This window comes from Mesoplodon densirostris, chromosome 16 (genome assembly GCF_025265405.1).
Source record: "Mesoplodon densirostris isolate mMesDen1 chromosome 16, mMesDen1 primary haplotype, whole genome shotgun sequence".
NCBI lineage: Eukaryota > Metazoa > Chordata > Mammalia > Artiodactyla > Ziphiidae > Mesoplodon > Mesoplodon densirostris.
The window spans coordinates 49,544,779-49,568,508 of NC_082676.1; the positions used below are offsets into that span (position 1 = coordinate 49,544,779).

Sequence of the window (23,730 nt, forward strand, 5' to 3'; positions counted from 1 at the left end):
TCTGAGGTCACAAGCAAAACTAGGATTTGGCCTGTGTGTTGTCGTTTGCAGTCTCCTATGCTAATCTCTGTGAGTGCTTAGCACGGCAGCCAGAACACTGCCCTTGAGCTGATGTTGAGCACCTACTATGCGCTTAATACACATTAGCTATTATCTCCCTGGAAGGTGTGAATACGCCAGGAGGCGGCTGTCCCCGTGGCTGGCTTGTTGGTGAGGCGCAGGCCATTGGTGGGGGTACGGGGTCTGCCTTGGAGGGGGAGCAGCTGAGAGGGTTATCAGGAGATAATCCGTTATGGCTTGTGCTACCACTGGACAGCAGTGTCCACCAATGTCCTTTCCCTGGCCCTTCTCTGCTTGGGGAAAGGGCCCAGAGCATTGGCTTAGCTGCCCAGAATATGTCCCACACCCACCCTGGAGTGAGGACCTCCTGTCACACCCCCCAGGCCTCCCTCCAATGCACCCTTCCCCTCCACACACTCCGAGCACTTTGGGCCAGCTCCTGCCTCAGGGCACAGAGCAGACCTCGCCCCAATGTCAGTGACTAAGCAGTTTATTCACAAACGGCTCCAGCTCCAGGCCTGAAGCCTCCTCCTTCCTATCTTTGGCACCAGGCAGTGATTGTCAGGCCTCAACACCTAAGGTCACATCCTTGGGTCCCAGCCCAGGCTGGGGGAGTGGCTGAAACCCACAGCTCGGGGCTTTGGAGGAGTCTTTGTCTCTGAAGATCTGGCGAAGAACTCTGTCAGGCTTCACTCCTGGGCTTTGTCCAGGCCGGCCGTGTCTCCTCGGCCCCATCTGTCTTGGTAGCAGATATCCTAAGGGTTTGGGCTGCAGGAACTATCTCATCCTGGGCGGCTGCTAGCATTGCTGGGTGGGGTCCAACAGTCCCCTGCGCATGCCCAGGCCCCACCTTGTTCAAAGTAGACTTGTAGTCAATGTCTCTGAGAAGCCCAGAGGGGGTGCAGGAGACAGGGTCTAAGTTCTCAGACCATGGCTGGTGGTCCTGGCTCAGTGTCTCTTCCCCTGCCTGCCTCAGGACTCAGCTGGCACCTCAGTGCCTGTGAGCTGTCTGGAGAAGGCCCTCTCCAAGCGCAAGGTGTTGTATCTGGGGGGCGGCGTGCCCGGCACCTGGGCTGCTGGGGCTGGAGGTAGGCACAAGGCAGAGGTGAAAGTGGGCAGGTCATCGTCTATATGGAGGCCCAGGTTGTCCTGACCCTGAGGGCTGGGGGGAGCCTCGGGGCGGGGGGACGCCTGTCTCCGGGCCCACCACTCCTTGGCTTTGTGCCACTGGTGGCGTGCGACGATGGACAGAGAGTCGATGAAGAAGACCTCAATGATCTCAATGACGCAGACGATGGAGCAGCTCAGCCACAGGCCCAGCTGGCCACCGATGTTGGACAGAAGCATCTCGATCTGCAAGGGAGGCCAAGCCAGACTATCAGAAGGGACCCCCACCAAGTTGGCTTCATGCAAAGACCCCAATTCCCAAGGGAGTCACTGGCTAGCCCTGGCCCCGAACAGGTTTGGGGGAAAATGGGGGCAGCCTTCCTGTCCCCTCTTACTCTGCCTTATCTGAGGCTTGGTTGGCCTTTGGTGGCCCTACGAGCTCAGGCTGGATCCCCACAATCTGACTCTGCTCCCCAAGGCCAGGCAGATGCGTACACTCGCAGACCCGGGACAGGTCCCAGAAGGAAGCCACTCACGCTGTTGGCAGGGCTCTCCACGATGGATCTCTGGTTCAGGTCTTTGTAGAATATCAAGAGTTTGGCCAAGTCTGTTCTGTAAAGATTCCAATAGGCAGGGTCAAGGTGAGTTGGAGGCCTTTGCACTCTACCAGATGGACAGCCTCTCAGCATGGCTCTCTCTCTCCTGCCCAGGCCCCAGCACGGACCAGGCTCTGAGCTCCACAGGGTCTTAGAACCTGGTTTATGGGTTTCCTTCTGCACCACAGAGAATATCTCTGGCCTGGGGCTGGTTCATTCATTCACTCAAAAACCATTTCCCCACCTGTAGACTAAGTTCCCTCAGCTGCATTCCCACAGCACAGTGTTCTTCATTAAACCTTGACATTGTAGTTGTTTGATTGCAGTCTAAAACATGTATGGGAGACAGGCAAGTGATGTAAATGAGCGAGGCAGGCTGGGTATAAGGTCATAATTATAACAACCATAATAACAGCTAGCATTTACTGACCACTTCCTGCGTTGCCAAGCACTGGAAGAACTTTATGTGTTCCAAGAACCTTATGTGAGTCAACTTATTTAATTCTCACAACAACCCTATGAGGCAGGTATGTTTTAATCATACCCATTTTACAGATATGGCAACTGAGACACAGATCGGATAAGTCACTTGCCTAAGACTACACAGCTCATGATTGGCAGAGCTGGTATTCAAACCTAGAAAGATCTGGCCCAGGGCTGGGCACTGTGGAGACAGTAGTGGCCCAGAGAGATGTAGGTTCACACGGCAATCCCCCCACCCTCTCCCATCTTTGTCTCCACCTGCTGAGGTCCCTGAACTCTGCCCTGGCTGATTTTTGCTAAAGGTCCCTTGGAAGTGAATTTCCATGTGGAAAATTCAAGTGGAATTAAAAGCTGCATGGCTCAAAGGAGTATTTTTCCAAGTGGGTCAAGATACATCAGGAAGCCATGAAATAAACTTACTGGGTTATGACCAGTACCTTTTACAAAATGAAATAGAAAAGATCAGATTGCATCCACAGAGAGATTCGAAATTTTTATCAACTGATACGGGCACTAATCATTCAGAATTGTGCTGTGACCAATCGGGATGGATGTAAACAATTGGTTTGGTACCCGAGTGTGCAACATTTGAGAAGCAGCCCAAATGCTTTGTACATCATAAGGGAGTACTGTTTCATGACAATTTTATTTCAGTTATGTATTCAATGGGACACAATGGAAAAAGTATTTTCATACTGTGGGTCATGGTCAAAAAGTTTGAGAGCCCCAGGCCTCGAGCAGGGCCTGGCTTATGATAAGAACTCAGTAAATATTTGTTGCATAAAGAAATAATGAATGAATGAATGAATGAAAAGGAGATTGGCACTGAGGAATCAAGTGAGCAGGCTGGGACGGGGGCTGGCAGAAGCAGAGGAAGCAGGGCGGAGGTCAACTTACTTGTTGAGTTTTTTCTTTATTTGGCCTTGGTCCCAAGTGAGAACAGACAGCAACCATTTCTGTGGTGGAGAAAGAAGTGGCCTGGGGATGCCTGGAGAGACCAGAGCCAGCCTGTCTGCCCTCCCCTCTCAGCCCCAGCCCCTGACCCAGGCCTCCCCTGTGGATCACCCCTGAGGCCAGAGGACACAATCAGGACATGAGGCTCCAGGCTGAGGGCTCCAGGGGGAAGAGCGGACAGAGAACTCACCTCGGAAACCTCAGATGGCCACTGTGCCAGACTGGTGGTCAGCGTCCACTCCTTAAAGCTATGTGGAGAAGGGCATGGAGTGAGGGTGGGTGGCCTGGCCCAGCCCAGCCCTGCTCATCCCACTGCTTTGGGTCCACTCACCTGCAGGCTTCCTTGCACACTGACTGGCAGCCCAGCTCTCCCCGGACAAAGTCCTTGTGCAGTTCGTAGTAGCAGTACACTGACGGACAGAGTGCAGGGTGGCATGAGCTTTGGGGTCACAGGACCCTTCCTAGGGTTTTCCAGTGGTGCCCCCATAGTCTCCTTTTAATGATTTCACCTTCCACTTTCTACAAACACTAGTTCTCGGGAAACAATTTCTGGCTTGTGATTTTGAGAGACAGAATACTGCCACAGCTAAGAACATGAGTTGGGGTCGGGGGCAGGTTAGCAGCCCTTGCTTTGGGTCTAGCTTTGTTGCTCCCTGGCTGTGTGACCTTGGGCAAGTTGCTTAACCTTTCTGAGCCTCAGTTACCTGTTCTGTCAGAGGATACTATGAATAGTTCCTACCTCCTGGAGTTGACAGAGGTGGTCAAAGTTTTAGCACAAGCTGGGGTGTAGCATTTGATCCTTAATCAGAAAGTAGAATTCAAGCCAGGCTTCACGACAGGAGTGAAACTGGCCGTGTCTCTCTATCAATATCTCCCTCAGGCCAAAGGCCATGGGGCAGGGTCCCAGGAGCGCCTTAGCTATTGCCAGGGCTGGGCTGACCCCGCTCCTGGGGTGTGTGAGGTGGGGGTGGGTCTCACTCACTCCAGTTGGGGTGCTGCTGGTAGTTGCAGTAGTTGGCTCCCTGAGGTAGAGGCTGGCTGAACTGGGCACACCCACATTTCTCCACCATCTTTGCCTGGAAGCACGAGTGAAGGCAGATCTGAAAGACAAGACCCAGGAATTCCCTTAACCTCCTTGCACGTGGATGCCAGAGACCCCTTCCCTACATCCCTCCGTCGGAGCGGGTCAGCTTTCCACAGCCTTGGCAGACAACATACATGTACCCCTCATGTCACAGCCGATAGGGCCACAGGGACAATGCTAGAAAATTTATTGGGAATGTAAACAGACGTGGAGGCCAGGTTGAGCTAGAGCTGCGGTGGTCATTTTCCATCATGTAAGTGCTGACCCAGATATAAGTGGGAAACTCGGAGCAGGTGCTAAGAAACAGAGAGAAACAAACCCAGCCCCCAACTTTCCGATTCTCAGGTCCAAGCCCTCCAGGCTGGATCCCTGGGGACCATAATATCCATGAAGCTTATAGCATAAAAGCTAACAGTGTGGGCTCGGAAGGCAGGCTGCTTGAGTTCAAATACCAGCTGTGCTACCTCCCAGCTGTGTGACCTCAGGCAAGTTACTTAATCTCTCTGATGCCTTGGTTTCTTCATTTTTGAAATAAGTATAACAAGGCCTACTTCATGAAGTTGTTGTGACTATGAACTGAAAGATGTGAAGTGTTTTTAAATGGTAGCCTCTCACTAGATATTATCCAGAGTATCTTTCCAACGAGCTGACCGCGCCGCCCCCCCCCCCCCCCCCGCCTTTTTTTTCTGGTCTTGAAGTCAGTGTGAATGTGTTTCTATTTCCTACAAGCAGACATTGTCTGACTACAGGTCTCTTTTCACTCACTGTCTCCACCACCCCTCAGCTCAGCTCTGGTGGAAGCTAGTGGACTCAGTGCACTCAGGGCGCCTGGTCCTTTCGTTCTGCTGGGATGATTCTCATTGGCTCTTAGTGTCCTGGTGGGAGGCAAAGGGCAGACTGCCTGAACAGGAGGCAGGGTAACAGGTGATCTCACTCAAGGGTTAACATAGGTAATACACTAGCGGGTGGTGGAGACCATGGGGAACCAGAGAACATATCTCGTTTGATAAGGCCACTCCACCCACTGTTTATCCTGTAGGAATATGGGTCCAATGTTCCCAGATCTTGTTTTTCAAGAGAAGCTAGAAATCTGGGTTTTCTTGTGAAATTCCCTGACTTTTAAACACCATCCAGAAAAACCAGGTGAGCAGGGTGGAAGGGACCTGGGATCTGCCACTTAGCAGCCCCTGATCCAATCCAAACTCCCCTGGTGACTGCTGAGGACCACACAACTTGCCCCAAGCCATCAGTGGGTGAAGGGCACCCCTCACCCAGTGCCTCTCCCAGACTGCTTCCTCCTCCTGTCCCTCACTCGCCAAGGCCCATTTAGGAAGTGGATCTCAGCTGTACATTCTGTTCCATGCAAACCTCAATGAATCAATTAAGCTCTGGTTACAGATGGATTGAAGAGGACCGGAACCAGCTGGCATCATTTGCTCTTGAGGTCCTTGGATGAACCCCAGGATTCTAACCACAGTTCCCAGTCCCAGACACACCCCAGCCTATATATAACTTTGTTCCCTGGGTCCAGGCCACAACCCGGGGCTGGGTGCTGCCTCCAGTCTGTACCCGGAGGGAATACGTAGCATTGTAGATGTTCGTGATCAGCACGTCACTCCAGTCCTCCGTGCACCGGCTGTAGGGATCACTCAGCTTGAAGGACTCCGTCTGTAATCACAACAGCACACATTCAGTCCTGATCTCCCCCAGGACCCAGACAAGGGGCATTTCTAGCAGCTTCGAGGAGCTGAGCAGCTACCCAGTCATTCATTTAACAAATATTTATTGAGCACCTACTAGGAGCTTGATGCTATTCTAGGCATTATGGAATCCACAGTGATTAAAACAGACAAGTTCCATGTACTTGTGGAGCTCACATTCTAGTGGGGTAGACAGATGGTCAAAAAGCAAATAAATTGGGCCTCCCTGGTGGCGCAGTGGTTGAGAGTCCGCCTGCCGATGCAGGGGATACGGGTTCGTGCCCCGGTCTGGGAGGATCCCATATGCTGCGGAGCGGCTGGGCCCGTGAGCCATGGCCGCTGGGCCTGCGCGTCCGGAGCCTGTGCTCCGCAACGGGAGAGGCCACAACAGTGAGAGGCCCGCGTACGGCAAAAAAAAAAAAAAAAAAAAAAAGCAAATAAATCATTTTGGATCTTTTTTGATAGTGATCGATGAAACTGGGTAGAGAGACTAGAGGGATTGGGAGGAGGGGGCAGTCTTTCCAAAAGTGATTAGGGAAGACGTCTCTGAGAAAAAGACATGTTGGCTCGACATGGAATGGCAACAAAGAGCTGGACTTGCCAAGAAAGGTAGGAAGAGGATTAGGCAGAGAAAGCAGCAAGGCTGGAGGCGGGAGAGGGCCAGGGTGGCCGGAACGTGCTAAAAGGGAGAGCCGTCGCTGGAGACGAGGTCAGAGAGGGATGCCAAGGCCAAATTATGGCGGCCTCCTATGCTGTGCTGAGAAATTTGGGTTTGGATTTGGTTTTCAGAATGTAGTGAGCCACTGGAGAATCCACGGGGAGGGGCTGGAGGGATTAGAAAGATGAGCAATGACTGTGCTGCACAGGGTCCTTGTCTCAGTGAAGGACTCATTTCCTACCCTCTTGTCTTCTGGTCCCAGAAGTTGACTTGAAAAAATGGACTTTCTTAGAGAGGACCAAAGAATACCCAGCAGAGCAGAATGATACTCTGATCAGAGGAGGTAAGAGCATGGTAACTCACTGTTCGAAAGCCTTATTAAATTATATTTTATTATGGCTTACTACGTTTGGTTCTAGCTTAATATTTGTCACTGCAAAGGAACAATCCAGACAAGCCAATTAAGAAAAAAAAAAAAAAAGGGTAATGTCTCCCAAGGGGGAATAACAACTGAATATACTGTGACCATATCATAGCTAGGATTTGGTGTGTGTGTGTGTGTGTGTGTGTGTGTGTGTACACAAAGAGTTTTGTTTTGTCTTTTATGAAATGGGGAGGGTAAAGGGCAAATGGATGGCAGATTTATGGGAGGGAAGAAAATTCCTTTTCCTTTGAAGAGTGGATGCACAGAGAGAAAGGTGATTGGGTGGGGGGAAGGAATCAAGAAGTTTGGCGCAGGTAGAAACTACAGACATCTCAAGTGGCTATAATCTCTTTCTGTTTGTATTATAATTCATCTGTTGACCCATTAGTCTCCTTCAATTAACTGCAAATTAATTTGCCCTCCGGGGCAAAAGACAGTGCTCATTTTAAAACGTTTAAACAGAAGAAGCAGAGAGGAAAGTAGCCGTCTGGTTTCCTCTCTTCCCCCGGGTACCCACTCCAACAGGTCAGATCTTGATCCTGAGATCCAGACACACATCACACGTTCCCTTTGCCCTGCAATGTCCTCTTCTCACTAATAATAAAGAGTGAGTGTCTTTCCACGTCAGTACAGAATAAACAGACTTACTTCATTCCTCTACTAGCTGGGTAGCAAACTGATTTAGAGCCTCTAGTGCATGCCAGGGCTGGGCTGGGATCTGGGCACGAAGATGCCAAGCAATGGCTTCCCTCGAGGGCACCTCCATTCAATGCTACCCTCTAAGCTTCTCCAAGCAGCAGTCTCCCTGATCGGATGTCCCTTGGAGCCCCCAGGCCCAGGATGTCCACAGAGCCTAGAGCGTCAGCTACTAGGTACAGGGCTCTACCTGCCTGTGGGGAGAGTTCAACAGCCTGGCATCTAGGGGAGAAGGTCCGTCCACACAGGTAAGCCCTGTGCAGCTGGCAAAGGTGGCTGAGGCTCTTTCTACTTTGAGAACCAGGCCATGGACCACTTCCAGAAAACCGATGTGAGAAGTCATATTGTGATTTTTATGCTTTTTGAGTACTCGATGGCCCTTTACTTTGCAACGATGCTTATCAAACTCAGAGTTCCTGGGTTATTCAGGTTACTTCCTGAAACACCTGGGGCTGGGGCAGATGGGGCCAACGGCCTTTTGAGAGGGGAAGAGAGGTCTTTAGCTTCTCAAAGCCACAGCTAGATGAACTTGGACAGAGTCCTGGCTTGCTCTCACTCTCTCTCCCCCGCCGCCTTTCACTCCCCCACTTCACTGTCAGTTTACCAGAAGTGCTGATCTGGGCAGCGTGGGGAAACATTTTGGCTTCTGTCCTGACCCCTAGGGACCCCAAAATGAGAATGGGTATATATGTATGTGTGTGTGAGAGTGTGTGCAAGTTTAGATGGATAGATAGATAGGTAGATAGATAGATAGATATGTGTGTAGCATGCACAGGTATGTGTAGGTGTGATTAGGCGTCTGTGTGCACATGTGTTGTATGTGGGTGTATGGGGGAGCAGGAATCATTTATCAAAATGAGGTCCTATCTGCTTCCTTCTGAGAATCCTGGTGGGGGGGCGGTTGCACAGAGTCCTTAGCTCACCTCTTTAAAAGTATGAACTGTGCCAGGGAAAAGCCCAGGTGGCAGCAGGAGGCTCTAGGTGGAATTATGGGTGTTTTAACTCATTTTTCTTTTGTTCTGTTTGTAAATTGTAATAAATGATAAAAGTTATTTGTAATGTTATAAAATAATTTATAGATATAAATAATTGTAAAAGTTATTTTTACGTTTCTAATCAATGGAGGAAAAAAGAATTATGCAACATATGAAGTTAGGACTACTTGTTAAGAATTTGGAGGAATGCTGCATTTCACATTCTGCAGAAATAAAATTCTAGTGGGTTAAACTATTAAATGAAATAATAAAATAACCGGAAGGAAAATCAGCTCAGTATCTGATCTCAAGGAGGGAAAATCCTCAATAAACATAGTGACTAAAGAAGAAAACAAAGGTTTTGACTATGTAAACATCTGATGTTTTTGCATGTGAAAGAGTAGCATAATGAAAACTAAAATAAAAGCACACACTGGGAAAGATATTTGCAACACATATGGCAAATAATTAGTACTTTCTATATACTATATGGAACAGATCAATATCTTACTCAATATCTCACTCAGAAGGGTGTCATGAGGACAAGAAAAATCTTCCCTACCCCCTCTTTTTGGTTCAAATATTTTCCTTTCCCTTCACATTTCTTTTCTTAAAAAAATGTAGAGTAATAGCCAATATTTTTGGAGCACCCAATACATGCCAAGCACTGTTTTCAATTTTCACATGAACCAACTCATTGAATTCTCACCAGACTATGAAGTAACATTATTATCATCCCCATTTTACAGATGAGGTAACTGAGACACAGAGATCACACAATCAAAATGCAAAGCTGGGGTTTGGACCACAGTTGTCTGGCTTCAAAGTCTGAACCCTTAATCCCTGTTATACATATGCTTATGAAGAGAAGTGTGTGTGCATGCTTTAAGATAAAAATTTCCCTGGTGGTGCAGTGGTTAAGAATCCTCCTGCCAATGCAGGGGACCCGGGTTCGAGCCCTGGTCCAGGAAGATCCCATGTGCCGCAGAGCAACTAAGCCCGTGCACCACAACTACTGAGCCTGCGCTCTAGGGCCTGCGAGTCACAACTGCTGAGCCCGCGTGCCACAACTACTGAAGCCCACGCACCTAGAGCCCATGCTCTGCAACAAGAGAAGCCACTGCTATGAGAAGCCCGTGCACCTCAACGAAGAGTAGCCCCTGCTCACCGCAACTAGAGAGAGCCGTGCTCAGCAACGAAGACCCAACGCAGCCAAAAATAAATAAATAAATCTTAAAAAAAAAAAATGTACAGTAAGATTTGCAATGACAATGAAGTCTCGCCCCTCTCCGGGGCCTGGCTCCACACTCCCCTGGGTGAATTTGCCCTTGCCCACTTCCTCATCTCTCATTCGTCATCCAACCTATTGTACTTTGGTCTCTGTTCCACTCCTTCCACTAAAAAACTGCTCTGGCAGAGAACCGGTGACCTCTTGGTCGCCCAACCCAACAGCTTTTGCCCTTTACCTTGCTTGACCTCTCAACTGCGTTTGGCACCCTAGCTAATACCTTCCTGGAAACCCTCTTCGTTTCTCTGACACCAACCCTTTCCAGCTTCTGCTGCTACTTTGGTCCCTCTATTTCTCCATTTTCTTTCTGCTCAGCCCTTAAACATTTGCATCCTGTCTCAGGTCTTGGGTGATGGCATTTCTTTCCAAGTCTAGAATTATGCTAGAGGTAACCCCCCCTCAACCCCGCCATGGCCCCCGGATTTTTCTCCTGAGCTCCAGGTTCACAGCGTCTATGGGCAGAACGTTTTCACCTTGATTTCCCAAAGGCACAACAACTTGGGTATGTCCCAAACTGAAGTGGTTATCTTCTCCCCCAAACCTACCCTTCTTGTATTCCCTAATTTAGAACCGGGCACTTCCATCCACCCCACTACCCAAGCCAGAACCTAACTATCAATCTAAATCCCCCAGGCCTTTCCTCAGTGACCTCAGTTGTCAAACCCTGTTGCTTGTAATATCTCTCACATCCATTCACTTTTGCTCATCCCCACAGCCACTGCCTCAGCTAGGGCCTCATCATTTCTTTCTAGTGTTACTGTAAATACTGCGCTGTCTCCAGTATCTTGATTGCACTTCCGCCAAAGTGGTTTTTCAGAATGACTCACTACATGGCTTCAAATCCTTTCTGCGACCCCTTTGTAATTGCTATGCCCTTTGTCTGGACTAGCCTTTCCTGATACTATCTGCCTGATGATTGTCCTTTAAGAATCCATCACCTAGAAAGCCTTCACCAAAAGCTTCTGTCCTGGCTCCCAACCATCCATCCATCTATCCAACAATATTTACTGAGGATCTACTACGTTCTAAGAACTGAGCCTGGGAACAAGATAGAGAAGGTCCCTGTTCTCACAGAGCTTGGACCTGCGTTGCAAATGTATGTTATCTTCTCTTAAAGGTGAATCTTTGAAGGTAGGTGCTCTGTTGTATCCATCTCTGAATATCCAGTGCTTTGGACACACATGCCTCCGTGAATGAAGGAAGATTAGTTAACCAACTGCCTAACAAACTGAGTCTACCAGTTTAAAATGCCTATCGAAAGTAAATAAATAACTAAATAAAAAATAAATAAGAAAGGAAGGAAGTCTAGTTTGTTCGGACTTATTCTAGTGACTCTCTGGTGACTTCTCAGTAATCCCTAGTTTTTTTGTTTTGTTTTGTTTTAAATGCTCATAAATCAGAACTAGAGCTTCCTGACCCTGCTCTGTGGCTTTGATTTTGTATATCTCAAATTAAGTGTAGCAGAAAACCGACCCATGTCTTTGTTTACCATCATCGCTAAAGAGAGCATTTGCTTAACAGTGTGATGAATATTTTTCTAAGCTCAGGGAAGAAAACCAGAGGGCAATTCCTTAGTTCTTGTACTTTCCCAAGCTCTAAGTGTGCAGACACTGTGAGAGGCAGAAGGTAAGAATGTGCTGCAAAGCCCAGGTGCTTCTTCATGGTATAAAACTGCCTGAGAAACGTTGGATCAAAATGTTCGCTATTCTGATCTGGGAGTTTTGTAATCTGCCAGTGAACAGAGGCATCAGAGACCTGGCTCCTTAAGTAGTAAGCTAAAGGGACTTCCCTGGTGGTCCAGTGGTTGTCTCCATGCTCCCAATTCAGGGGGCATGGGTTTGGTCCCTGTTTGGGGAACTAAGATCCCGCACGCCACACGGTGCGGCCAAAAAAAAAAAAAGGTAGTAACTTAAAGTCTTTTCAAACCACAGTTCGAGCAGGTTGGGGCTCAAGATTTTTCCCTGGGCAATCGGCATTCACACAGCCCAAGTTGGTACACAATACTTCTCATGTTGGAACAAATTTCCCACATTGAACAAAGCCACTAAGTGACACGGCTTCACAGATGTGCCATCCTGATGTTTTCTCTTGTCCAGGGTTGTCCTTTGATGGGACATGGTGAGGCACTGAAGCCACAGATGCCAGTTTATCTTCTCTGCTGTCTCAACTTAAATAGCACTTCCTCAGGAAAGCACCCCTTGAACTCCCCTCTTCTCCCTATTAAAAAGCCCTAAATCAGGCATCTCTGTGATATGCTCTCATGCATCCTGTATTTCTCCTTCTTAGCACCTATGATGATTAGAGTTAATCACCTGTGCAATTTTTTGTTATTGATTCTCTCTGCTAGACCCTAAGTTCTAAAAGGACAGCGACAGTCCTGGGGACACTGGTGTAGCCCCAGCATCTAGCACACAGGATGTGCTCAGAAAATGCTTGTTGAATGAATAGATGATGGAGGAATATACAAGCCCCAATGCCCACCATATCACTTTATAACTCACTCTGAAGCCATCATCTATGGCTGTGCTAAAGCGTTGGTGTCATCCTAGCTTTACTTTCTCCTAGGAAGACACACTTTTCTTCTCTCATTCTGAACTACTCAGGTTTCTAAAGCTGAGGTTCCTGAGTTTGTGGCCTCTTGAAATGACCACTGGAGTTTGGTAAAAATACAGATCCTTGGGCTCATCTCTCAGAGACATTGATTCAGTAGATCTGAATCTACTGATCAACAAGTTTGGAAACGACTGCTCTGGAGGAAAAATTTGTGAGGGATGAAGGCTAATATGTTTAATTTGGGATACTGAGGTTGGATATAAACAAAGGCATGAACAAAAGAGTCCACAAGGAAATTTTTTTCCTCCATAAATAGGTGAAAAAAATGCCACTAAGAATGACTGTCAAAAATTATAATAGATACCATTTTTTTCTTGACAGATTAGCAAAGATTAAAAATTGGTTAATACCCGTGTGGGTACAACGTTATTGGAGGACAATTTGGCTAATATGCATACTGATTGATATACTTCTAGGAAGCAATCGATGACTACACATCACATTGCACCATTGCTTTTAGTTGTACCTGGAAACAATCTCAAGTCTATCAACAGGGAATTGCTTCAATAACTTATCCACACAATGGACTATTATGGGTCTTTAAGAAGAATGAGGCAGACTCTATATGTGTATTCATATGGAACTATTTCCAAGCCATAGTATCAAGTGAAAAATGGGGCAGAACAGTATTTTGTATTTGCATAAAAGGAGAAATGCTTATACCCCCACACACATGCTTGAAGAAGACTATCACATCCCTGGCGAAACATAGAAGCAGCAGCAATCGTCTCTGTGCAGAGGAAGGAGGGAACCAGAGGTCAGGGATAGAAGGGAGATACATCTGCATGGTAGGCTCCTTGTATTGTTTGGGATTTTTACTTTGTGCATATACTCCCTTTAAATAAGTACTTAATAGTTATTCTATTAGATAGAGCAAGAGACAGAGACAGAGAGTGAGAGAGTGAGACAGAGACTGGCATAAAAAGACCCCAGGCCTGCAAACAAGAGACTGTACAAGCGTGGCCAGGGGCGTCTGAGCACACTCCTCGCCTTGCCCTTCTGCTTCCATTGGGCATGACTGACTCAGGGATTGGAGTCTGCAGCCCAGATGTGCTTTCGTTGACAGGTATGAGTGTTCTCAGCACCTAGTGAGGTCAGAAAAGGTCAAAGACTTGAGGGGAGAGGCTCTCGGTAAATGAGGTGAAACTGATGGAAGTAGGATGGTCCAAATAGACCTTTGATGGCCCAATGACTTTCCAATAGTGGTTTACATGCCCCAGTGGCCTCTAGGTGTCCCAGAAAGGTGTTAATCTGCTCTATGTATATTAGTGACAAATACATAGTTAGTGCCTGACCAGCACAGGTTCCATAAATGCTGACATTTGTCTCTGGAACAGGGAAGGTTCCTTAAATTCTTATCCAAAATGGCATCCTGTCCTTGTTCATCCATACAAAACATACAAAGACAGCCTTTAGTATAACTACTAGAATGACCACTGGGGTAACCACTGGAAAATATTAGACCATGCTTCCTTTTGAAACCAACACTCTTTTCCATAAGCTGCCCCTCACTGGTTGTTATCCTTCAACAAAATCTGTCCTCCTCATGAAGCCGACGGGATTCAGAATATTCTCTTACCAGGTGCATCCCTATGGAGGTGGCCATGGCCGTCTCAATCTCTGTTCCCACATCCTCGATGAAGGGGTACTCATCCTGCCGATGGACAATCACCTTAGCCCCAGTGGAGGACACCAGGAAGGGGTTGTACTCCTCTTCGTCTATGTACAAGATGACCTGCAGCCCTGGGAGGATAAGGCAGCCTGCTGTGGTCAAAAGCCAGGAGAACATTCCCTGGTGGTAGCCTACCTCTCCCACTGCTCTGGGAGTCTCAAAACCAAGACCCAGGCATTTCCCACAAGTGAAAGGTAGACAAGGGTGAGACTGGAAACTCCAGCCTGACTTGTTCACTGCTCTGTCGCCAGGGCTTAGCACAAAATAGGGCTCAGAAACAGTGTCACTCCTGCTAAGTATAAGCAAAACTACTACCCTGCCTAAGACACGAATCTCCACGTGGTTCTTTGAGATGGGGAGTTCTGCTGGGCACCCAAAGGGACACACAGAGCTGTGGCTGCTTAAACCCTCGGGGAGAGACACCAGTGGTGAATCCGATCACTGGCCTAACTCCTCTCCCTGCTCCCACTCTTTCTTCTTTTTCTTGCGCCTGCAGTCTAATCTGAGCCCAGCAGCCAGAGGGACCTTTTAAAATCAGGAATCAGATCAGGTCACTCCCTTGCCTGAAACTCTTCAGTGGCATTTCATTGCATACATGGGGATGCCATAGAATAAAGTCCAGAAACCTGACTGTGGTTCTCAGGCAGATGATGATGCCTCCCTCCTCACTCCACTCTCCCCTTCCATCAAGAAGCTCCAAGCACGCTGGTCTTCTTTCTGTTTCTGGAGCTACCAAATCCATTTCCTTCTTGGGGTCCTTGGACTTGCTAGTGCCCAAAATGCTCTTCCATGGACCTTAATGCGTATTTTCCATCTTTAAATAACCCTCCTCCCAGAGGCCTTTCTGGACCTCCTTATCTGAAATAAACCCCCCATCTCAGCCCCAGCCACTCTCTCTACCCTTGCACGTTTTCCTCATAGCGCTCACTAGGATTGATAACCAGATAATATCTATGTGCTTGTTCACTCATTTATCTGTCTCTCTGCAACAAAATGCAAGCTCCCTGAAAGCAGAGATGGCATCTGTCTTATTCACCACTGTGTCCCTAAGACTTGGAAGAGGGCCTGGCATACAGAAGACACTCAATAAACATTTGGTAAACAAATGAGAGCAGGGCCTATATGAGTTGAAAGAAGAGAACTTTGAGAGTTATTCTGACTTCTTCTATTTGTAAGTAAAGGAAACAAAGCCCAGAGTGGGGAAGCGATTTGCTCAAGGTCACACAGCCCACATGCAGCAGAGCCAGGATTGTGCAACAGTTCCCAGACTACTTCTTCCCACTGATGTGTGTGCCCTGAATTATGATTTCTTGCAGATTTGGTAAGAACACAGAGAATACAGTAACAAAGATGAGGAGTCCAAGTGGGTTTTCCTCCATGACAGGACCTTGCCTTTCCTTGTAGGAGCATATCTATATATCAAATCATGTTCAATTTGTTTAGGACCTTTCAGGAATTCCTTTTGTAGGTAAACCAGTCCAGTCTGTTGAGTTCCTGCCTTCTCTACAAAAGTCACAGTAGTAGAGTAGTAGTAAAACTAATACTGGAGGTAGTAATTATTGGTGGTGATAGTAGTAGCAGCAGCAATGGTAGTAATGGTAGTAATAGTAGTAATGACAACCACATCTAGCATTTATTGTGTGTATAGTATGTGTTATGGACTGAATTTTGTGTCTGTCCGCAGGTTGCCCCCTCCACCCTATTCATATGTTGAAGTCTTAATCCCCAATGTGATTGTATTTGGAGATTCAGACTTTAGGCAGGTAATTAAGGTTAAATGAGGTCATAAGGGTGGGCCCTAATCCCATAGGATTAGTGTTCTCATAAGAAGAGGAAGAGACAACAAAGCTCTCTCTCTCCACAGAAGACAGGCCATGTGTGGACACAGAGAGAAGGTGGCCAACTGCAAGCCAGCAAGAGACTCCTCAACAGAAACGGAATTTGCCAGCAACTTGACCATGGATTTCCAATCTCCAGAACTGTGAGAAAATAAATTTCTGTTGTTTAAGTCACCCATCTGTAATATTTTGCTATGGCAGCCCAACCAAACTAATACAGTGTGTATCAGGTCTTACTCTAAGTGCTTTTTATATTTTGTCTTCTCAATTACCTTGTATCATCAATACTATTATTATTCCCTCATTATAGATGAAGTGGTGTAACTTGCACAGGGTCACACAGTGAGTGGCAGAGCTGGGTTTTGGTTCCAGAATCTGTCATCTTAACCAAGATAAAGGTGTGTTTCCTTCCCTAATCTCCTGTTCAGCATGTCTGGATTTAAGTCCATCTGGAAGCTGCCTGCCCAGCATTACTCACTCCAGTTATAAGCTTAAACCCGAGTGGTTTCCCTGGGAGAAGAAACCCCAGGGTTGTCCCTGTTGCTCTCTCAAAAGCAAAGAGGAGATGTCAAAAAGGAAAACAGACTCTGATAAAGAAGGAAAGAACTGATATGGATGTTGATGGAAACACTGCAAGAAGAAAAGCTGTGCCCCAAGTTTCTGGCCAGGTGGGGAAAGCCTGCATCTCTGGAAGGCCTAAAGCATCCCCAATTGTCCTGCTGCCAGCATGCTTGCCATAAGAGCACCCCAGGATCTCCTTGGTGCAGATTTCCTTACCATAGTCACTGCCTCCCATGGAGGTGCTGAGCATAGTCTCATTTTGTCCATTGTTGAATGTGTAGCAATTCCCATACATTGGATGGTGGAAACGTGTGAAGTTCCTATTTGGGGGAGAATACAGGTCAGAAAAGGGCCGTGCTGGGAACTCCCTTCATGCACCTGAGCTGAAGTCCAAATGGGCAGTGCTAATGGGCCAGCTCTCTTTTGTGGACAATGGATGATAGACATGACTTACTTCCCCCATCTTTCCTCTGATAGATGATGAACAAGGCCCCTCGTCCAATTGACACATGTTGATGTAGAACCGCTCTCTGCTTTCTGTTCTCCCTCTTAATCTTCTCACCTCCATCTCCATCCTGACTTGGCATTCTTTGTGCCAATATATCTGTCCCCCATTTCCTCTACTCTTGAATTTCTCAGCCAACACTTGCCTTTTTTCCATTCCAATTCCTAGCAAATGATCCTCAGAAAAGGAATCACATCATATGTGTCCTTATACTGACTTTAGAACCCAACCTTCAGGGAGACACGATTCCAATCAGTTTTCACAAGGGTCAGTATATCAACTAACATATAGAAAGGCTTAGTATTTCAAAAGAATGAAGAAAGCCCTTCAGATAAGCAGGAACACTTTAGAATGTCCCATGACTGCCCAATCTCTACCAGGAATATGAGTGTTATCTTAAGGGTGGAAAGTTCTGAAAGCTCACACATCTGTACATAGACCTTTCTTCCCTCCGTCTTCTTTCCCTCCCTCCTTCCTCCCTTTCTTCTTTCCTTCCTGTACTAGATCAGTGGTTCTCACTGGTATGTGTGATGGTAATATACAAGGTTATATGTCCACCATCAACTACTCTGTTTCTGTGAGTAATTTAATGAATTTAAGGATATTTTGACTCTACACCATCTCCACCTTCCTCACTGACTCTAGAGCTGAGCTCCTGTATAAGTCATTTTCCAAAACTCAGGGTCAGTGAGGAGAGCACCTGTCGCTCCCAAGACCTCTAGTTGAGTTTCAGGTGCATGCAAGGAGCCCAGCACTCAGAGCCGCTGGTCCTTGGAGCTGAGAGAGCAGCCTTCCCCTACTGACCTGGCATCACAGGACTCCCCATCAAAGAAGCAGGTGACCAGCAGCTCCTCAGCAGAGTAGCTCATGTTGATTTTCTTCTCCGGAGACACCCGTGCCATGATGTTCATGTAGTGCAGCTTGTACCACTCCCGGATGGCATTAACCCCCGAGTTGAAGGTGTAGACTGTACAGCTGGATGTGTCATTTGGACACTGTGAATAGGAGGAGACACCAGGATGAAACTATCAGCCCTACCAGCGGCCTTCAGAAGGACTGTCAGGAACTGAAACTCTAGATCAAACACTCAGGGGAACAGGAGGGATATCTGGGGCAAGAATGGGCTTCTTCTCACTTCTGGGGCCTGGGACACATCATCCTCAAGCCTCAAGGACCAAGAAGGGGCTGAGTAAGGAAGGACACAGAGCCTCACACTCATGACTCCCTACCAAGTGAGAAGCAAAAATCAGCTTCTTCAGGGTCCCCAGACATCCAGGCTTCGACTGATTATGGCTACTGAGTTCCCACCCAACTCTCACCATTTCTTATTGGGTCAACAGTTCAGAAATCGAGATTCTAGCCCAGACTCTGCTACGACCTCTCTGCAGAATCTTGGGCAAGGCATTACCTATCCATTATTTCACCTACAAAATGTTGACCAAAATACCATCCTTCCCCACCTCACATGGTAGTTGGGAGGACCAGCATTTAAAATACATAATAATGAGAGTTTTATAGGGAAATTGTGGTATATTCCAGATGTTCTCATCACACAGGGCCTGAAAACTCTCCTAAAAGATGGACACCAAAGGATGGATTTTGGTATTAAGGAGAACTTTATCTTATATAAGGACCCAGGAAGATTTCAAAAAGGCTCAGTGATTTAGAGAAAGGGCCATTTTCCCCCAGGATTTGCAACTGGAGCCATGAGGTCTCACAATCAGCAACCAAGACTATAAAGTGGAGGTAGTTCTCATCTTGCAGAGGTGGCTGGGGCACAGAGAGGAGGGTGATGGTTGAGTTTGGCCAGGAAGGCAATGGACTTCATTTTTGGTGAATGGCTGCTTCTTCAGAGTCCCTCAGATGGGACCAAGAAGGAGAGATGAGAAGTCAATCTTTAGCACCCCATGAAGGCAAGTGCTGCTGGGAACACTGTGTTTCTGCTGCTCATTATCTGTTTTCTTCCTTCTGGTATCTGCACTCCAATTTTGCTTTGGTAGAATTTCCTTCCACCCTTTGGATACAGTCAGCTGAGACTGTCCATCAAGATGTCCTACCCTCTGTGAGCCATCAGGTGACCCAAACTTGGCCAATCAGATAGTCCCCAAATGGGATCTGAATCCATCTTTATGGTTGGATTAACAAAACGAATGAAAACAGTTGAAGCTTATTTAATCCAGTAGCAGTATCTGAAACGACTTTTCATCATTTCTTGCCACCGGGATCCCTGGATCTTCCCTAATTTCTGTCCTTCAAGAGGCCTCCATGAGCTACTGGTTACCTTCTAAGACATTTTTATCTTAAGATTGCCTGGATCAGTTTCAGTTGCTTACAGCCGATTCACCCTAACTGAGTGTGTTTCTTCCTGTGGGACTATAGGGCTAATGGCAAAGGAGAAACCTCCCTGGACCCACTACCCCATCCCATTCCCCGAAACCGGGAGGATGTGCATCTTACCAGCTGGAATCCCACCACCTCCTTGGAGTCATGGACATGCATGACGTCTGATGCCTTGTGAATGATTCTGCCCCTGACTTTCCGCTTCCGTCCTGTGCGGAAGTCCCTTGCCTTGCTTGTCTCACCCTTATCGAAGGCCAGCAGTGGGATCAGGTTGAGGAATTTCGACCCTGTGCCCTCCCTGGCCGAACTCCAGGACTCTGCCTCTCGGCGTTTCCGAGATATAATCTCTGAAAAGCCATACAGGGTCTTCAAGGTCCCTCTGGTCTCCTGTTCCAAATCGGCTAGAAGGTCCCGCACGGCACTGTACCTGTCAAGGTGGGAAGGGGGAGTCAGGGATGGGAAACCCCTCTGGCAGAAAGCTGGCACTTCCCCATGCTGCTTTCCATCAATGTACGTCAGCCTGTGCCCATCACCTCAGAGCCCTTGGCCAAGAAAACCAGGCCTTTTATAATTTGCCCCCTCCAATGTGACCACTGGCTCAAGTAAATGGGGCAGGCTCCCATATGACCCTTGTGTGACTTCCTGTGGTTTCACCTTTGCCACCACTGTCTGCTTGCTCTCAGGGTGTGTTGATGAGTTTGCCCCAACCAGCATTTCTGGAGTGGTGACTGTCAGGTGCCTCCCATAAACCAGCCACAGTGAAGACAAGTAAATAACTGCTAACCAGGAGTCTCCCCAGGGGGCAGGCTCTGTCTCTACCCAGCATACTTGCCCCTGCCCATGGGTTCTCCTCGAATCAATGCTGGGAGGGAAGAGGTATAACTGTTACTTTGACAGCCCCCAAGAACACAGAAGCGTGATCTAGGAGTTGACTACATGAAGAATAACAACACCATCTTTTAATTTTCACAATACCAAATGGTCCTGGCCTCCCTCTTAACTCTCCCCACTCTCTCTCTCCCTTGCTAGGGGCATAGGCCACACAGCATAGTGACTGAGCGTATAAACTCCAGAGCCAAACTACCTGGGCTCCAGTTCCCCATTCTGGTTCTGGATGTGTGACCCTGGACAAGCCATTTAGCCTTTCTGTGTCTCAGTTTCCCCACCTGTAAAATGGGGTTATTGGCAAGAGTCAATGAGTTTATTCTATCTATCTATCTATCTATCTATCCATCCATCCATCCATCCATCCATGTATCTCTGTGTGTATGTATGTATGTATATACATATATATATATATACACACACATATATGCTATTAAATGGTCACTGTTATTAATTTTATTAGTGTAATTATATTTGTTAATATTTCAATCCTCTACTACAACATCAGCTGCACTAGGACAAAGACTGTGTTTGGGTCATTCACTTCCATGCCCTAGAATCTAGCACAGTGAATGACAATTTGTAGATGCTGAGTAAAAGATTATGGAACAATGGATGAAAGGAAGAAAGGAGGGGGGTGGGAAGGAGGGAGGGTGAGGTAAAGGGAGGGAGGGAGGAAGGAAGGAAGGAAGGGAGAAAGAAAGAAAGACAGACTTTGAGGTGGAGGATGAGTTTAGACCTGATTTTGATTTTGAGCTTTGCCATCAACTCATTGATGACTCTGGATGAGTTAGTTCCCTTTGATGGTCTTCCTCCCCTGCTCTTCCCTTCTCCCCACCTTCACACCTGCTCTGACAAATTCTGCCAGATTCTGATGTGCCTCACAGATCAGTTTTCAATAATCCTGAGGATTCCAATGACCCATTTAGAACAGGTCCTGCAGCAGACAATTGGGCAGTACCAAGCAAGGGCTGATCCTGCCCAGAGCTCAGTGATCTCAATTAGTGGGGCTGGGTTCGTTCAGATGAGCTGAGATGCTTCTGGAAGTCACCTAGGTGTCATGTCTGAGTCAGCCTCCAGCTCACATTCAGGGGAGAGTGAGGGTGTGAGCTTGGAGAGCTCAGGGGAAATGGCTAAGCTGAACTCTGTGTGTGTGTGTGTGTGTGTGTATGTGTGTGTGTGTGTGTGTGTGTATCTCCAGGGTAGGAGGAATGCTAGTTCATTCCAGGCCCAACCACCAAGCAAAAGTGATTCTTGCAGCCTCCCTCTCTTGCCTTCCTTGAGCTAGCCCATCCTCAGAAGTAGCTGATGGACTGAAACCTTGGTACAGATTTCAAACCTGGGAGAGGGCAGTTTCCCAACACTGGCAATGAATTCAAATTTCTAAAAAGCATGATTGCAGGCTGGAGTGTGTCACCTTTGGGAGGGGCATTGGCACCTGCAGGGGGCGTGACCCCCCTCCCTGTCCCTGCCTCTTACCTGTAAGGATTGATGTTGCAGATGGTGACAGCAGGAAAATCCAGCTTCTGGAAGTGGACTTTGATGGAGACAGAGACGGTGTAGAAGGATGAGATGAGGAGGGCACACTGCCAGAAAATGAGGGCCACGGCTGTCAGCGTGAACAGGATCCAGAGCAGGCGCCGGAGGCGGCCGCGGGACACCACGATGCGGCGACAGCCGTGGGTGTTGGTGTTCAGACAGTACCACCGCATCAACTCTTTGATGGTAGGTGCCTGAGGTCCCCTCACGGGCAGATTCTCCTTGATTTTGGCTTTGATCTTCTCTCCAGCAGCCATGGTGAAGATGGGACTTGGTGGGGCAGACAAGCTGGAGGGGCAGAGAAAAAAAAAGCAGGTGAGTGGGCACAGACCGGAGGCTGGGCACTGGGAAACACCAGCCCTCATGTCCTCAGAGGCTGCCTTCCTCTTTCCCTCTGGCCTGGACAGTCTGCTTTGAGGCCTTGGCCCTTGCTCCAGGATATTTGCTTTTGGGCCACCACAGGAGGCTGGGCACTGGGAAACACCAGCCCTCATGTCCTCAGAGGCTGCCTTCCTCTTTCCCTCTGGCCTGGACAGTCTGCTTTGAGGCCTTGGCCCTTGCTCCAGGATATTTGCTTTTGGGCCACCACAGCTGCCAGAGAGCTGCCTCCTTCTCTTGTGGCCCCCAGGCCAAGCTGTGTGGAGGCTGGGTGAGGTGTAACCTGTGAAACCACCACACGGTTTGCAGGACCTTCCCCCTGGGCGCTTGGAGCAGGAACCCTCAGGGCAACCCCATCCCAACCAGCCTCCACACCCCTCTTATCAAGCTCCATCGTGATTAGAGCATCGAGGGGTCTGATTTTAGTGCCTCCATTAGCTTGCCTTCCTTAGGGCATCGTTCCTGCCTCGCCCTGCCTTCTGGTGCCCAGCTCAGCGTCTGGCACAGAGCAAGCACCTTGCAAATCGATTCTAACAGATAAAATCTGCCAAGGGAATTTCCGGGCAGCCACCCTAGACCATGTCCAGTCCCTTCCCAGCCCAGCCATATCTTCCCAGCCTTTTCTCAGCTGCTTTACTGAAAGTGGAGTGTTTCTGTTTCATTTCTGTTTCACTTCTCTTTACAGTCAAGCCCTTAGTGTTTCTAGAGCACCTGATATAATAATAGCCTACAAATATTGACCACTTAATATTTGCCAGGCACCATGCCATATTTCCTTGATTCTAAGAGAATTTGGAGAATACACTTTGATTTAATAACAACTTTGTCTGGGGAAGAGTGTTGGAAAGCAAATGACGGCGTTTATCAATATACATGCTGCACCTGAATTACAGAAACTTTACAATGTGAAATAATAATCTTTTAAAAAATGAACTAAAATAATATATAGTCTCATTAGCCTCACAAATGCATACAGTCTCTCTCTCCATATATCATATATATAATCAATCTCTCTCCAAATATATATAATCTCTCTATATATTTCAGTTCATGTTTCAACAAAGCCATAAGGTAGGCATACTATTATTACTTCCAGATTACAGAGGAGGAAAATGAGCTCAGAGAGGAGGAGTAACTTGTGCAAAATTACACAGCTAGTAAGTGGAGGCGCTGGATTGGAATCTTGAGGGGCCTGGTATTGTGCTGGGTGCTGCCCCCTCCCCAAGACAGTTAATTAACAGTCCGTGGGACTAAAGTGGGGGGGTGGAAAGAGATGGAATCCTGAGCTATTTAATTTCTAAACTCTGGGTAGGTAGTGTGGCCACTTCCTAACACTAGTATTGGTGAGCACTGGTACTGGGGAGGGGGAATATGG

At 47.6% G+C, this 23,730-nt stretch overlaps 1 protein-coding gene across 1 annotated transcript; it reads right to left on the bottom strand.

Annotated features, from left to right (window-relative positions):
• Positions 1 to 1,032: 1,032 nt before the first annotated feature.
• On the bottom strand, positions 1,033 to 22,234 carry SCNN1G (sodium channel epithelial 1 subunit gamma). The gene is made up of 12 exons (XM_060078066.1): positions 21,918 to 22,234; positions 19,671 to 19,980; positions 18,018 to 18,208; positions 16,925 to 17,028; positions 14,217 to 14,380; positions 5,854 to 5,952; positions 4,183 to 4,300; positions 3,532 to 3,610; positions 3,391 to 3,448; positions 3,144 to 3,202; positions 1,704 to 1,779; positions 1,033 to 1,413 (listed from the first exon to the last, which is right to left on the bottom strand). The coding sequence occupies exons 1-12, from the start codon at positions 22,232 to 22,234 to the stop codon at positions 1,033 to 1,035; spliced, it is 1,956 nt and encodes a 651-aa protein (XP_059934049.1).
• Positions 22,235 to 23,730: the final 1,496 nt, after the last annotated feature.